At 45.7% G+C, this 17,889-nt stretch overlaps 1 protein-coding gene across 1 annotated transcript in view; it reads left to right on the top strand.

The window, feature by feature from the left end:
- The first annotated feature begins 5,954 nt into the window (after window positions 1-5,954).
- Window positions 5,955-17,889, top strand: part of LOC144480407 (sorbitol dehydrogenase-like) — a 59,656-nt gene continuing 47,721 nt past the window's right edge. Inside the window, exons 1-2 of the mRNA XM_078199814.1 lie at window positions 5,955-5,982; window positions 7,775-7,851. Coding sequence (XP_078055940.1) covers window positions 5,955-5,982; window positions 7,775-7,851 — 105 coding nt within the window. The remainder of the gene's footprint in view (window positions 5,983-7,774; window positions 7,852-17,889) is intronic.

The raw sequence follows: 17,889 nt of genomic DNA, 5'->3' as shown, positions 1-17,889 counted from the left end.
TGGAGAGGAGGGTTTCACAAACATGGTACATATAGACAGAGACACAATTGCAAGACAATGGTTGGAATGCGAGTCTTTACAGATAATCAAGTCTTTACTGGTACAGACAATGTCTATATATGTTATGCTCGTGAACCCATCCCTCCACTCGCCTGATGAAGGGGCAGGACTCCGAAAGCTCGTGCTACCAAATAAACCTGTTGGACTTTAACCTGGTGTTGTGAAACTACTAATTATATTCCTGCTAGGCTCAGTCTACCCAGCCAGAAAGATTTGATTTGATTTGCTTTGATTTATTATTGTCATAAGTATTGGGATACAGTGAAAAGTATTATTTCTTGTGCTATACAGGCAAAGCGGCACGGTGGCGCAGTGGTTAACACTGCTGCCTCACAGTGCCAGGGACCCTGGTTCAATTCCTGTCTTGGGTCTCTACCTCTGTGGAGTCTGCACGTTCACCCCATGTCTGCGTGAGTTTCCTCCGGGTGCTCCGGTTTCCTCCCACACTCCAAAGTTGTGCGGGTTAGATGGACTGGCCGTGCTAAATTGTCCCTTAATGTCAGGGGGACTAGCTATGGTAAATGCATGGGGTTATGGGGATGGGCCTGGGTGGGATTGTGGTCAGTGCAGACTCGATGGGCCGAATGGCCTCCTTCTGCACTGTCGGGATTCTATGATTCATACCATTCATGGGGGAAAAGGAAAGGAGAGAATGCAGAATATAGTACCAAGAGAGAAAATGCTGGCAAATCTCAGCAGGTCTGGCAGCATCTGTAAAGAGAGAAAAGAGCTGACGTTTCGAGTCCAGATGGTCCTTTCTCAAAGCTAAAAGGCACAGAAAGTGGGAGATATTTATACTGCAGGGTGAGGGAATGGAAGATGAGTCATAGCCACAAAAACAAGGGAAAAGGCTGCCAATGGCAGTCCATAGAGAGGATAAAGGTGTGAATGGCCAAACGGCAGAGAAGCTGAAATCAGAGGGTAAGCCCATTGACTCACACAGCTATCTGGACTACAGCTCTTCGCACCCCACATCCTCAGTAAAAAATAAAGTAAAGTAAGGTTTATTTATTAGTCACAAGTAAGGCTTACATTAACACTGCAATGAAGTTACTGCAAAATTCCCCCAGTTGCCACACTTCGGATCAATGCACCCTAGCCAGCACGTCTTTCAGATTGTGGGAGGAAACTGGAGCACCCGGAGGAAACCCACGCAGACACGAGGAGAACGTGCAGACTCCACACAGACAGTGATCCGAGCCGGGAATCGAACCCAGGTCCCTGGCGCTGTGAAGCAGCAGTGCTAACCACTGTGCCGCCGTGCCGCCCATCCTGTGAGGACTCCATCCCTTTCTCTCAGCTCCTTCGCCTCCGCTGCAAACCTACCCCGCAGAACGTAGTCTATAAGTCATAGCCAGGGTTTAGAGAAAGATCAACTTAATATAAGGTTGGTTTATTCAAAAGAGAACCATGCCCTTCTTAGAGTTTTTTTAATTTGAAACTTCTAATTGCAATTTTCTTTTCCTTTAGAACCACAGAATCCCTATAGTGCAGAAAGAGGCCATTCAGTCCATTGAGTCTGCACCAACTCTCCAAAAGAGCATCTTACCCAGGCCCATCCTCCTGCCCTATCCCCTTAACCCCACGCCTTTACCATGGTTTCATTCCTTTCCCTCCCATTCCAATTTTCATTCCCCTTACTTGCCTCTCCCTGTATGAATTGACTTTTGTCACTTTATTTCCTTCTCCAGTGTGGGAAAATACTGACGTAGCGATGACTAATAATCTAGAGACCCCAGGCTAACGCTCTGAGGACATGGGTTCCAATCCCACCATGGCAACTGGTGGAATTTGAATTCAATTAATGAAATATGGAATTGAAAGGTGGTCTCAGTAAATGGTGACTGCACGGTGGCGGCACGGCGGCACAGTGGTTAGCACTGCTGCCTCACAGCACCAGGGACCCGGGTTCGATTCCTGGCTCGGGTCACTGTCTGTGTAGAGTTTGCACGTTCTCCCCCGTGACTGCGTGGGTTTCCTCCAAGTACTCCGGTTTCCTCCTTCAGTCCAAAAATGTGTGGATTAGGTTGATTGGCCATGCTTAAATTGACCCTAGCATCAGGGGATTAGCAGGGTAAATATGTGGGGTTACGGGAAAAGGGCCTGAGTGGGATTGTGGTCGGTGCTGACTTGGTGGGCCGAATGGCCTCCTTCTGCGCTGTAGGGATTCTATGATGAAGCTATCATCGATTGTTGGAAAAACCCATCTGGTTCACTAATGCCACTTTCGGGAAGGAAATCTGCTGTCCTTACCTGGTCTGGCCTATATGTGACTCCAGATCCACAGCAATGTAGTTGACTCTTAACTGCCCTCTGAAATAACTTACCAAGCCATTCAGTTTGAGGGCAATTCGGATGGGCAACAAATGCTGGCCTTGCTAGCAACATCAAAGAGTAATAAAACAAAATATTTCTCTGTTTCGTTTCTGAGATATCATTTGTTAAGGAGATAGACTATTGGTCCTGCCATTCACTAATGTCCCAGATGCCCTCATGCCTTGATGTACTTTTATTAGTTCACAATTCTTTCAACTTGCACTACAAATAGAATTACAAGTTGAAGGGTATGGGGAACGATTTAACTAACTGGACCACACTGTGAGATCAGAACATAGGAACAGGAGTAGGCCATTCAGCCCCTCCAACATGTTCTGTCACTCATTGAGATGATGGGCAGGATTTTCCGGCCATGCTCACCCCAAATCCACCCAGGGTCAACAGACCTTTGCATGATCTGCCTCCCCACGCCTGCTATGATTCCCCTGGCGGACAGGACAGGGAAACTCCCCCATGTCTAATCTGTATCTTAACTCCATCTACTAACATCATATCCTTTTATTTCCTTGTCTAACTAAGATCAACAGATGTCAGAATTAAAAATTATGTATTGACATATTGTGGGAGAGAGTTCCACACTTCTAACCACCCTTAGTTTGAAGAAATGTTTTTTATTAACTGTCTTGTGTGATCTGGCTCTGGCTTGAAGGTGATTTACTATCCTCCCACTATACTCCTTATACACCTATAACTGTGTGGCCAAATTCCCCTCCAATTCGATTTTCAAGTTTGCTGACGACACCACCGTAGTGGGTCGGATCTCAAACAATGACGAGACAGAGTACAGGAATGAGATAGAGAATCTGGTGAACTGGTGCGGCAACAATAATCTCTCCCTCAATCTCAACAAAATGAAGGAGATTGTCATCGACTTCAGGAAGCGGAGGACATGCCCCGATCTACATCAATGGGGACAAAGTAGAAATGGTCAAGAGCTTCAAGTTTTTAGGTGTCCAGATCACCAACAACCTGTCCTGATCCCCCCTCGCCGACACTATAGTTAAGAAAGCCCACCCACGCCTCTACTTTCTCAGCAGACTAAGGAAATTTGGCATATCTGCTGTGACTCTCACCAACTTTTACAGATGCACCATAGAAAGCATTCTTTCTGGTTGTGTCATAGCTTGGTATGGCTCCTGCTCTGACCAAGACCACAAGAAAAGATCGGGAATGAAGCCCAGTCCATCACGCAAACAAGTCTCCCATCCATTGACTCCATCTACACTTTCTGCTGCCTCAGCAAAGCAGCCAGCATAATTAAGGACCCTACGCACCCCGGACATACTCTCTTCCACCTTCTTCCATCGGGAAAAAGATACAAAAGTCTGTGGTCACGTACCAACCGGCTCAAGAACAATTTCTTCCCTGCTGCTGCAGACTTTTGAATGGACCTACCTTGCATTAAGTTGATCTTTCTCTAGACACTAGCTATGACTGTAACACTACACCCTACAATGTCTCCTTTCCTTCTCTATGAACGGTATGCTTTGTCTGTATAGCACGCAAGAAACAATACTTTTCACTGTATACTAATACATGTGACAATAATAAATCAAATCAAATCAAATTAAATATCCCCTTGTCCTAGTTTCCTACTGTGGAGATGCCAGCGTTGGACTGGGGTAAACACAGTAAGAAGTTTAACAACACCAGGTTAAAGTCCAACAGGTTTATTTGGTAGCAAAAGCCACACAAGCTTTCGGAGCTCCAAGCCCCTTCTTCAGGTGAGTGGGAATTCTGTTCACAAACAGAGCATATAAGGACACAGACTCAATTTACATGAATAATGGTTGGAATGCGAATACTTACAACTAATCAAGTTTATGTAATCTTCCCTGATAAAGGAGCCCTTGGAGCTCAGTAATAATCTGGTTCACCCATTATTTTCTTGGCCAGTATTTCCTTTCTAAGGTACGGTGTTTAGAACTTTACATAATACATCTGATATGGTGTAGGTAAAGCTTTAATAAAAGAAAAGCTCCCTCATTTTTATAATCTATCCCCCCAGTGATGAACGCTAACTTTGCATTAGTCTTTTAGATTATTTTCTGACTGTTACAATTTAGTGAACTGTGCACAAGGATCCCTAAAGTGGTTCACAAAAGGAAGATGGTGGCTCAGTGATATTTTCACCAGGCTATTAATCCAGGGACCCAGGGTAACACTCTGGGGATCCGGGTTCGAATCCCTCCACAATAAAAATCTGGAATCAAAAGTCTAATGATGACCTTTCTGGGCGGCACAGTAGCACAGTGGTTAGCAATGCTGCCTGACAGGGACCCGGGTTTGAATCCCAGCTTGGGTCACCCTTTGTGTGGTGTTTGCATGTTCTCCTCGTGTCTGCGTGGGTTTCCTCCGGGTGCTCCAGTTTCCTCCCACAGTCTGAAAGGTGTGCTGGTTAGGTGCATTGACCCGAACAGATGCCGAAGTCTGGCAGTTAGGGGAATTTCGCAGTAACTTCATTGCACGTCCTCCCCGTGTCTGCGTGGGTTTCCTCTGGGTGCTCCGGTTTCCTCCCACTGTCCAAAGGTGTGCGGGTTAGGTTGATTGGCCACGCTAAATTGCCCCTTAGTGTTAGTGGGACTAGCTAGGGCAAATACATGGGGTTATGGGGATAGGGTCTGGGTGGGATTGTGGTCGGTGCAGACTTGATGGGCTGAATGGCCTCCTTCTGCACTGTAAGATTCTATGACCTTTGAATAATTGTCAATTGTAAAATTCCATCTGGATCACTAAGGAAGGAAACCTGTCTTCCTTACCTGGTCTGGCCTGTATGTGATTCTAGACTCACAGCAATGGAGGACGTGCCCCTGTCCACATTCAAAGAACAAAGGACAGTACAGCACAGTAACAGGCCCTCCGGCCCTCCAAGCCTGTGCTGATCACGTTGTCCTATCACGTTGACCAACCCTCTATTCCCTGTTTGTTCATATGCCTATCAAGATAAGTCTTAAATGTGGCTAACGTGTCTGCCTCAACCACCTCACTTGGCAGTGCATTCCAGGCCACCACCACCCTCTGTGTAAAAGAAAACTTCCCCCACACATCTCCACTGAACCTTTCCCCCCTTATCTTGATCTTGTCAATTGTAACTGTCATTCCTGCACTGGGAAAAAAACTTCTGACTATCAGGTCGCCCCTCAGCCTCCGTCTTTCCAGGGAGAACAATCCCAGTTTATTCAATCTCTCCTCATAGCTAATACCTTCCATACCAGGCAACATCCTGGTAAACCTTTTCTGCACTCTCTCCAAAGCCTCCACGTCATTCTGGTAGTGTGGTGACCAGAATTGGACACAGTATTCCAAATGTGCCCTAACCAACATTTTATACAACTGTAACATAATTTGCCAACTTTTATACTCGATGCCCCGTCCGATGAAGGCAAACGTGCCGTATGCTTTCTTCACCACCTTTTCCACCTGTGCTGCCGCTTTTAAGGATCTGTGGACCTGTACTCCCAGATCTCTCTGTGTGTCCATGCCCCTGATGGTTCTACCATTTATTTTATAGCTCGCACCTGAATTGGATCTATCAAAATGCATCGCATTTGTCCACGATGAACATCAACATCAACAGGGATGAAGGTGGAAATAGTCAAGAGCTTCAAGTTTCCGGGTGTCCAGATCACCCCCAGATCTGGTCCCTCCATACTGGTTATGAAAGCCTACCAAAGCTTTGTAATTACAGTTTTAGAAGCATTGCAGGAACCTATCTGATGAGGTATTGGGAGAAGCGGTGACGGTGGCATAGTAGTGTTGTCACTAGACTAGTAATCCAGAGATCCTTCCCCCAGGCAATGCTCTGGGGACCTGGGTTCTAATCCCACTACGGCAGATGGTGAAATTTGACTTCAATAAAAATCTGGAACTAATTGTCTAATGATGACCATGAAACCATTGTCATAAAAACCCATCTGGTTCGCTAATGTCCCTTTAAGTCACTTTAAGACACTTTCTAAGTGGAAATGGTCGAAAGCTCAAGTTTCTAGGTGTTCAGATCAGCAATAGTCTGTTCTGAACCCTCCACACCAACGCTATAGTTAAGAAAGCCCACCAATGCCTTTCCTTTCTCAGGAGGCTAAGGAAATTTGGCATGTCCACTACGATTCTCACCAATTTTTACAGGTCTATCACTGAAAGCATCCTTTCTGGTTGTATCACAGCTTGGTATGGCTCCTGCTCTGACCAAGACCGCAAGAAACTACAAAGGGTCGTGAATGAAGCCCAGTCCATCACACAAACCAGCCTCCCATCCATTGACACTGTCTACACTTCCCGCTGCCTCGGCAAATCAGCCAGCATAATTAAGGACTCCACACACCCCGGACATTCTCTCTTTCACCTTCTTCCGTTGGAAAAAAAGATATAAAAGTCTGAGATCACATACCAACTGACTCAAGAACAGCTTCTTCCCTGCTGCCATCAGACTTTTGAATGGACCGACCTTACATTAAGTTGATCTTTCTCTTCACCCCACCTATGACTTCAACACTACATTCTGCACTCCTTCTCCCCTATGTACTCTATGAATGGTAAGCTTTGTCTGTATAGTGCGCAAGAAACAATACTTTTCACTGTATCCCAATACATGTGCCAATAATAAATCAAATCGAATCAAAATGTGGTTGACTCTTAAATGCCCTCTGAAATGGCCACACAAGCCACTCAGTTCAAGGGCGATTAAGGATGGGCAATATATGCTGGCCCAGCCAGTGACACCCAGATCCAATGAATAATTTTAAAAATCTCTGTGTCTCACGAGTTTCTAGCTTTTTGCCATTCAAAAAAGACGCACATTTTTCCTTCTGTACTGCAGAGATTCTATGATTCCTTTATTGGTCCAACAGGGATGTCCTCACCTTACCCACATTTACCTGGCACAGTTTTGCCCAACTTCCTGTCAGTGTTTCTTTGTTATTTTGTGGCCTCACCTCCAGTCAAGACGCTTTACGTATGCTTCACTTGGTATGTGTTCCACAGTCACGCATTCCTAATTTTGGTGAGGTAAGCACCCTGTTCGACTATTGTGTGACCATGACATGAAATGTCAATAGGTTGAGAACTGGACTCATGCAGGAACCTCCAGTTGGTGTAAACATGCCACAGGGAGTCAACTTGGAAACTCTGTTGCAATGGTACCCAACTGACACAATCGCGTTTTAAACTGGTTCATCGGGTGTACCTGGTACAGAACAATGAATGATTGTTAGCCACAGAAAGAATAGCCTCACTTTAAGTAATTACTTCCTTAAACATGTCTTTAATCACAGTTGTAGGCGCATTGTTGGTGGTGAATTATTACAACTCAGATTCATATTCAAAAGGATGATAAGCTCGATTGGAGATGCCGGTGTTGGACTGGAATTGGCACAGTAAGAAGTCCCACAACACCAGGTTAAAGTCCAACGGGTTTATTTGGAATCACGAGCTTTTGGAGCGCTGCTCCTTCAGCAGGTGAGTGGATTGGAATGTCCAATTTAGAATTATAGAATCCCTACAGTGCAGAAGAAGGCCATTTGGCCCATCGAGTCTGCCCTGACCACAATCTCACCCAGGACCTATTCCCGTAACCCTCATTTATCCTAGCTAATCCCCCTGACTCTAGGGTCAATTTAGCATGGCCACTCAACCTAACCCGCATGTCTTTGGACTGTGGGAGGTAACCGGAGCACCCGGAGGAAACCCACACAGACGCGGAGGAGAACGTGCAAACTCCACACAGACGGTGACCCGAAGACGGAATTGAACCCGGGTCTCTGGCACTGTGCCACCGTGCCGCCCTTTGTTAAACTGAACCATTGATGAAAAACACTCGCCAAAGAACTTATTTTTCTCCAAAAGTACATTGTAGACTGACTTTATGTTGTTGTTATGTGGCATCTCTGATAATTCATCAACAGATAGCGAGACGATGGTATTATCGCGAGACTATTAATCCAGAAACTCAGCTAATGCTCTGGGGACCCGGGTTCGTATCCCACCAGATGGTGGAATTTGAAATCAATAAAAAAATTCTGGAATTAAGAATCAACTGATGACCATGAAACCATTGCCGATTTTCAGAAAAACCCACCTGGTTCCTTCAGGGAAGGAAATCTGTCTTCCTTACCTGGTCTGGCCTACATGTGACTCCAGAGCAATGTGGTTGGCTCTCAACTGCCCTCCAAGGGCAACTAGGGATGAGCAATAAATGCTGGTCCAGCCAGCGACACCCATGTCCCACTAATGAATTTTTAAAAAATCTCTCAAGTATCTCTATATCGCTGTCTTAGACAATCTGCCAAATGTCAAGACTTTTCGATGTGCCAAGGTTGCATTTTGGAAAGAGAATTTATTTTCTTTATTTAGAATCTTTCACAGCACCCGACATCCCATAACATTGGAGAACTCCTCGCTCTTTGAAATAGTAGCCAGGGGATTGTTCACATCTACAGCCAACATCTCAATTCACATTCTTACCTGTCATACGACACCTCTGACAGTTTCGCACATCCTCAATCCTGCGCTGAAATTACTGGCCTACATTTTTGAGATCAAATCTCCAAAGTGGAATTTGAACTGACAATCTTCCAGCTTAAGAGGTGTAATCGCAACTTATAGAGCCAAAGTTGAGAAGGCTAGAGTATTCAAATTTTAGACAATGAGACAAAGGCTGCTTGTGAACCTATGATATTGGGTGCAGTCGTTAGCACTGTTGCCTCACAGCGCCAGGGACCCGGGTTCAATTCCCGGCTTGGGCTTACATTAACACTGCAATGAAGTTACTGTGAAAATCCCCTAGTCGCCACACTCCGGCACCTGCTCGGGTACACCGAGGGAGGATTTAACACGGCCAACACACCTAACCAGCACGTCTTTCGGACTGTGGGAGGAAACTGGAGCACCCGAAAGAAACCCACGCAGACACGGGGAGAACGTGCAAACTCCCCATGGACAGTGGCTCAAGCTGGGAATCAAACCCTGGTCTCTGGCGCTGTGATGATGTGGAGATGCCGGCGTTGGACTGGGGTAAACACAGTAAGAGTTTTAACAACACCAAGTTAAAGTCCAACAGGTTTATTTGGTAGCAAATACCATTAGCTTTCGGAGCGCTGCTCAAGCTAACCACTTTGTCACCGTGTCGCATTCATTTCTCCTCACCTCAGTCATAAAAGCTTTACTCCCTATCCTCAAACTATGACCCCTAGTTCTGGACTCCCCCCACCCTTGGGAACATTCTTTCTGAATCTACCCTGTCTAATCCTGTTAGAATTTTATAAGTTTCCATGAGATCCCCTCTCACTCTTACAAACCCCAATGATTATAATCCTAACCGACTTAGTCTCTCCTCATATGACAGACCTGCCATCCCAGGAATCAGTCTGGTAAACCTTCGCTGCACTCCCTCTACAGCAAGAACATCCTTCCTCAGATAAGAACACCAAAACTGCACACAGTACTCTAAGTGTGGCCTCACCAACGTCCTCTACAACTGCAGTAAAACATCCCTATTCCTATTCTCAAATGCTCTTGCTATGACGACCAACTTACCATTTGCCTTCTTTAAGGTCCAAGTAATGTAAGCGGCCTAGAAAGACATTCGGACCATTCCAATTGAAATCACCATTGGAAGGAAGCCCCCTTATCTCCCTCATTGGGGGTCAACTATCAGAGTGCGGAGGTGAGTTTGAGATTTTCATGTTTGCTGAGTATTTTTATTAGTAAGTAATTCTGTCACAGCCCTGACACCCATTGCAGAGTGAATTAGTATCGATGCCTGAGTTAATGTCTAAAGATGTGCAGGTTAGGGGGATTGGCCATGCTAAATTGCCTTTTAATGTCAAAAGATGTGCAGGTTAGGTGGATTGGCCATGCTAAGTTGTCCTTTAGTGTCCAAAGATGTGCAGGTTAGAGGGATTGGCCATGCTAAATTGCCCCTTAGTGTCCAAAGATGTGCAAGTTAGGTGGATTGGCCATGGTAAATTGCCTTTTAATGTCAAAAGATGCGCAGGTTAGGTGGATTGGCCATGCTAAATTGCCCCTTAGTGTTTACTTGATCACAGAATTGTTACAGTGCAGAAGGAGACCATTCTGCAGTAACCTTGCCACCACTGAGTTCTGTAACTCGATTTTTACAAATATTTTGTCTATGTTGTTATCTTTGAATTGTGAGTTGAAAAAATGCTTTCTGTTTTTGTCACTTAATAAAATGATACAGCATTAAAATAAGGCACCCGCTCATAATGTTTGAACCAGTATTTTTCTCCGCATGAGCCACTTAACTTGATCTGTAAAATAGTAAACCTGCCTACGCACCTGGTTGACTTGGTGTGTGGTTGGAGGTATCATCCTGCATTGGATAATGAGATTAAATGGAGGGTCCTGTTTTCCTGTTACAATCTGACTGATTATTAGTGATCCCACGTTATTCAAGGGAAACAAGGATTTCTCTCTGGATCCTGACCAATGTTTTTTTTTATTCATTCATGGGACATGGGCGTCACTGGCTGGGCCAGCATTTATTGCTCATCCCTAGTTGCCCCTTGAGAAGGTGGTGGTGAGCTGCCTTCTTGAATCGCTGCAGTCCACGTGCTGTGGGTTGACCCACAATGCCGTTAGGGAGGGAATTCCAGGATTTTGACCCAGCGACTGCGAAGGAATGGCTGATATATTTCCAAGTCAGGATGGTGAGTGGCTTGGAGGGGAATTTGCAGGTGGTGGTGTTCCCATGTATCTGCTGCGCTTGTCCTTCTAGATGGAAGTGGTGATGGGTTTGGAAGGTGCTGTCTAAGGATCTTTGGTGAATTGCTGCAGTGCATCTTGTAGATGGTACACACTGCTGCTACTGAGCGTCGGTGGTGGAGGGAGTGGATATTTGTGGATGTGGTGCCAATCAATAAGGTTGCTTTGTCCTGGATGGTATCAAGCTTCTTGAGTGTTGGTGGAGCTGCACCCATCCGGGCAAGTGGGGAGTATTCCATCACACTCCTCCCTCAACATTGTTTTATTCATTTACGGGCTGTGGACATTGCTGGCTGTGTTGGCATTTATTGCCCAATTATAGTCACAGTCATAGAGGTTTACAGCATGGAAACAGGCCCTTCGGCCCAACTTGTCCATGCCGCCCTTTTTGTTAAACCACTAAGCCAGTCCCAATTGCCCGCCTTTGGCCCATATCCCTCTATACCCATCGTACCCATGTAACTATCTAAATGCTTTTTAAAAGACAAAATTGAACCCGCCTCTACTACTCCTCTGGCAGCTTGTTCCAAACACTCACCACCCTCTGTGTGCAAACATTGCCCTTCTGGACACTTTTGTATCTCTCCCCTCTCACCTTAAACCTATGCCCTCTAGTTTTAGACTCCCCTACCTTTGGGAAAAGAAATTCTCATTGCCTTTTTGAGTTGTTTTGATTTGGTTTATTATTGTCACATGTATTGGGATACAGTGAAAAGTATTTTTTCTTGCGCGCTATACAGACAAAACATACCGTTCATAGGGGAGAAGGAAAGGAGAGGGTGCAGAATATAATGTTACAGTCATAGCTAGGGTGAAGAAAAAGATCAACTTCATAGAAGGGAGGTCCATTTAAAGGTCTGATGGCAGCAGGGAAGAAGCTGTTCTTAAGTCGGTTGGTACATGATCTCAGATTTTGAATCATTTTCCCGAAGGAAGAAGGTGGAAGAGAGAATGTCCGGGGTGTGTGGGGTCCTTGATTATGCTGGCTGCTTTGCCGAGGCAGTGGGAAAGTGTAGACGGAATCAATGGATGGGAGGCTGGTTTGTGTGATGGATTGGGCTACATTCACAACCCTTTGTAGTTCCTTGCGGTCTTGGACAGAGCAGGAGCCATACCAAGCTGTGATACAACCAGAAAGAATGCTTTCTATGATGCATGTGTAAAAATTCAGCAGGTGGTGCTGGGGGGGCCACCTTCTTAAACTGCTGCCAGCCATACGGTCTAATAGGTAAACCCACAGGGTGGGATTTTCCAGCTGCACTCACCCCAAAACTGGAAAATCTCATCCAAGATCAACGGACATCTGCCCACTATGATTCCCGCCACAAGCGGGACAGGAAAATCCCCCTCACAGTCTAGGTATGGAGCGAGTTCCAGGAATTCCAATGAATGAAGACCAACAGGGGTGTGATTTGAGGGGAACACAGTGATGTGTTGTGGGTGACCCAGTGGCACAGTGGGGGTTAGCACTGCTACCTGACAGCACCAGGGACCCGGGTTCAATTCCGGCCTTGGGTGACTGTCTGTGTGGAGTTTGCACTTTCTCCCTGTGCCTGCGTGGGTTTCCTCCGGATGCTCTGGTTTCCTCCCACATAGTCATGATGTGGAGGTGCCAGCGTTGGACTGGGGTGAACACAGTAAGAGTTTTAACAACACCAGGTTAAAGACTTTAACCTGGTGTTGTTAAAACTCTTACTGTGTTCCTCCCACAGTCCAAAGATGTGCAAGTTAGGTGGATTGGCCGTGCTAAAGTTCCCCTTAGTGTCCAAAGATCTGCAGGTTAGGTGGATTAGCCATGCTAAATTTCCCCTTAGTGTCCAAAGATCTGCAGGTTAGTGGATTGGACGTGCTAAATTGCCTCTTAGTGTCCAAAGATGTGCAAGTTAGATGGATTGGCCATGGGTAAATTGCCCCTTAGTGTCCCAAGATGTGTAGGTTAGATGGATTAATCATAGTGACTGTGTGAGATTATGGGGATAGGGTGGGGGAGAGGGACACTCTGTCAGAGAGTAGGTGCACACTCAATAGGCCGAATGGCCTCCGCCTGCACTGCAGCGATTCTATGATTCGATATGCCTACTGCCCCTCCTCATCTGGGTGGAAGTCATGGGTTTGGGGGAGGTTCCCATCTAAAGAACCTTAGCGACGAGGTGCAATAGATTTGGTAGTTGGATTGACACCACTAAAGAAAAGAGGCTACTGGTTATGCATTCTGTTGTTGTTTGTGGTATATGGTAGTGTGCAAAATGGCTCCAACGATTGACAGACCGACAACAGCGACTGTGCTTCACATTAAGTCAATTTTATGTCAAGCACTTTAGGACGTTGCTGAGAATTATTCCTTTGTTTTGCATTGTAATCTGCATCAGGACTTATATTGATAAAGAGCTTTTCATATCAACAGCAAATCAAAAATCTGAGCTGTAAGCACTATTATGTTGGTGAACATAGAACCCCTACAGTGCAGAAGGAGGCCATTCAGCCCATCGAGTCCGCACCACCCACAATCCCACCCAGACCCTATTTATATCAACTCACATATTTACCCTGCTAATCCCCCTGACACTAAGGGGCAAATTAGCATGGCCAATCAACCTAACCCGCACATCTTTGGACTTGTGGGCGGAAATCGGGGCACCCGGAGGAAACCCACGCAGACACGGGGAGAACGTGCAAACTCCGCACCGGCGTTGACCTGAGGCTGGAATTGAACCTGGGTCCCTGGCGCTGTGAGGCAGCAGTGCTAACCACTGTGCTGCTATGATAGATAATATGCAGGTGCTGAGATGCTAGAAGTGACAAGAACGAATGGCAGTTGGTCTAAAATATGTGCCTTAAGTCTTGTAGTTGGGCCTGAACTTCTAAATGCTTTTTTGTTGTGGTGATAATATTTCCATTTGCCCCAAATTCACATCACAAAGACAAGTAGGAAGGGATTCATTCAGATTCCACTAACATCTGTCCATCACAATTTAGATATCACAATTTAAAATTACTGTCATAAAGGTCATAAAGGTGGCTTAGTTGGAGGCCACCTCATACAAATACCATTTTTCCATTCCCATTGAGGTTAGAGGGAATTCCTGGATTAATATTAATTTCTTTTTATTCATTCCTGGGACATGGGCGTCGCTGGCTGGCCAGCATTTATTGCCCATCCCTAGTTGCCCGAGGGCCGTTGAGAGTTTCCTTTGGGTGCTCCGGTTTCCTCCCCACAGTCCAAAAGATGTGCTGATTAGGGTGCATTGGCCGTGCTAAATTCTCCCTCAGTGTACCCGAACAGGCGCCCGAGTGTGGGGATTAGGGGATTTTCACAGTAACTTCATTGCAGTATTAATGTATTACGGTGACACAGTGGTTAGCACTGCTGCCTCACAACGCCAGGGACCCAGGTTCAATTCCCGGCTTGGATCTCTGTCTGTGTGGAGTTTGCATGTTCTCCCCGTGTCTGCGTGGGTTTCCTCTGGGTGCTCCGGTTTCCTCCCACAGTCTGAAAGATGAGCTGGTTAGGGTGCATTGACCTGAACAGGCGCCGTAGGGTGACGACCAGGGGAACTTCACAGTAACTTCATTGCAGTGTTAATATAAGCCTTACTTGTGACTAATAAATAAACTTTAAACTAATAAATAAACTTTAGGGACACTAAGTTAACCTGATCAAAGGCAAATCCAGGGGAAATACAACCTGGCAAAACTCAGGGGTAGAGATTAGCGCTAGCCCATGAGGCTGAAGATACCAAGTCAACTGAGTTGACAGAAAGTTAGTTACTTTATTGCGAGGGAAGGATATTATTAACCTTGCTGGAGAGCAAGGGGCGGGCAATGGCCTCGAGGTACTATCATTAGACTTGCAATCCAGAGACCCAGAGTAATGTTCTGGGGACCCGGGTACAAATCCCACCAGACGTCGGAATTTGACTTCAGTAAATATCTGGAATTAAGAATCTACTGATGACCATGAAACCATTGTCAATTGTTGGAAAAACCCATCTGGTTCACTATTTGATTTGATTTTTTATCGTCACATGTATTAGTATACAGTGAAAAGTATTGTTTCTTGCATGCTATACAGACAAAGCACACCGTTCATAGAGAAGGAAAGGAGAGAGTGCAGAATGTAGTGTTACAGTCATAGCTAGGGTGCAGAGAAAGAACAATTTAATGCGAGGTAGGTCCATTCAAAAGTCTGACGGCAGCAGGGAAGAAGCTGTTCTTGAGTCGGTTGGTACGTGACTTCAGACATTTGTGCATTTTTCCCGACGGAAGAAGGTGGAAGAGAGTGTGTCCGGGATGCCTTTAGGGAAGGCAATCTGCCATCCTTAACTGATGTGGCCTACACGTGACTCCAGAGCCACAGCAATGTGGTTGACTCTCAACTGACCCCTGAAATGGTCAAGTGTGGCATTCGATTCAAGGGCAACTCGGGATGGGCAATAAATGCTGGCCCAGCCAGCGACGCCCATGTCCCACACATGAATGGAAAAAAGAACAGAAAAGGAAGGGGAGTGAGATTGTTGCCTTTTCTCTGAATGGTAAAGTGGAGCAGGTTTATTGAATCAAATTGCCTTTTATTCTGAAAACAAAACTCCAAATTGAAAGGTCTTCCTGCAGAAAAATGAACTCATCATTTTCCTGCTTTGTAATTCTGTATACACGATACGATATCAATTCTGGTATCAATTGAAAGTGTTGTGGTGTAACCCACCTCCACAGCTCTCACTTGAACTCAGTGATTAATTCTGTCTATCTTTCCTTCTAATTAAGATGTTCCAAAATGATGCACTGCCTACCACACAAATGAGTAATGTGGTACATACATTCCAGAGATAATGCAGTGTCAGGTATGTAGGCGTGCAATCCGACAACGGTTGGTGTGGATCCAAAAGCATGCCCTTTCAACTGTTCACGCCAGGCAGAGTACGGGCTGTACACGAACCAGTCCGTGTTTGTTAAAGTCAGAGCAGAACATCTAATCTTAGGTGTGATTCCACGACTGGACAGCACCTGTTGAACAATTCAGAGTGTGCCAAGGACTACCATAATAACCAATTTAAGATGATCAGTCGGGTTTGAAGTGTGGTTCACTTACTCTTGCTCGAAGCTACAATTTTGTTTTATTCATTTGTGGGACATGGGCGTCGCTGGCTGGGCCAGCATTTATTGCCCATCCCTAGTTGCCCGAGGGCTGTAGAGAGTCAACCACACTGCTGTGGCTCTGGAGCCACATGTAGGCCAGACCAGGTAAGGATGGCAGATTTCCTTCCCTAAAGGGACATGAGTGAATCAGATGGGTTTTTCCATCGACAATGGTTTCATGGTCATCAGTAGGTTCTTAATTCTTAATCAGTAGGTTCTTAATTCCAGATTTTTTTTATTGAATTCAAATTCCTTCATCTGTTGTGGCGGGATTTGAACCCGGGTCCCCAGAACATTAGCTGAGTTTCTGGATGAATATTCTAATGATAATACCACTCGGCCATCACTTCCCTTTAGAGGCAGTGGCCAAGTGGTATTATTGCTAGAATATTAATTCAGAAACCTGTCCTCTGCAGGCAAAAGGAACATGTCCAGGCATTGCACCCTTTACAATTGAGCAAAAGTATGGGGTGGCGGGGGGGGAATAGTTCTCTGGTACATTTTCCATGCCAATGCCTAGACCAATCAGAATCAACTTGCCAACTAATCAGCATCCTTTCCTCATACAGTGCAAATTCTTGTTCCCTTTGAAATTTGGTATTCTTGCATCTCTCCTGATGAGTGCAAGATCAAAAGCTTCAACAGCCTGTCTCTTTTATCAGTAATACATAAGCTCTTTAGTATGAAGTGGCTAATTACAACACTAGTTATTCTCACTCTTAGGGCCTGGTTTTACCATTTTGAGTCTAAGTGCCGAATCTGGGCGTCAAATAGATCCGAGCCTGGAATCCTCTTTCCAGCAGCGCCCATACGCGTTTTGCCAGCTCCAGTCCGATCCGCGCAGTGGGCGGGGCTTAGCGCTGCCAGACCGATCGGAGTCCTGAACTGCGCATGCGCAGTTCGAAAAAAAATCTGAAGCAGCGCGCCCGGGCGGGGAGAAAAAAGTAGAGAGAGCGGCTCTCTGACCCAGATCATCTGGGGGCGGGGGGGGGGGGGGGGGGGGGGAGGAGGTTGGGGGTGGGGGGGGGGGGTGGGGAGGAGGAGAGGGGATGTGACGGATCATCCTCTGGGGGGGTGGTGGGAGGATGGGGGGATGTATGGCAGTATGTGACAAGAGACTGTGTTATTTTTCTTGATGAAGAGCTTCAATGAATACTTCTAACTTCTCTTGAATCTCACGAACACTTTTGAGGTCCTCTGCTAGTTGAACTCGCCTCCCTGTCAACAATTGAATTTTTTTTAGCATTGTCATCAGCAAAACCCTCCAACACTCCTTTCACATTCTTTTCGAGACGTCTCACTTCAGTATTTGTTAGCTGTTATCGGAGTGTGTTTGTTGCAATAGCTAGCATTCGCTGAATGCGCCAGAACAGGATAACATTCAAGATCAGAATCTACGAAATGCCTTTGGTAATAGTGGAAACCTCTTCTGCAAGGATTACAATGGTTCAGCAATTCCATTAGGAAGTATTTTCGGTAAACTTGGTGCCAAGTATCTTTAATCAGAATGGTGCCCACATCTACATCTTTGGCCTCCAGGTTTTTACGAACTGTTGTAACTTCATCGTTAGCAAGATAAGCTGTAGGTTCCTCAGTGATGTTTAGCAGCCGTTCCAGTTCGGTTTTGGGTTCATT

This window comes from Mustelus asterias, chromosome 29, assembly GCF_964213995.1.
Source record: "Mustelus asterias chromosome 29, sMusAst1.hap1.1, whole genome shotgun sequence".
NCBI lineage: Eukaryota > Metazoa > Chordata > Chondrichthyes > Carcharhiniformes > Triakidae > Mustelus > Mustelus asterias.
This window is presented reverse-complemented; position numbering and strand designations above follow the sequence as displayed.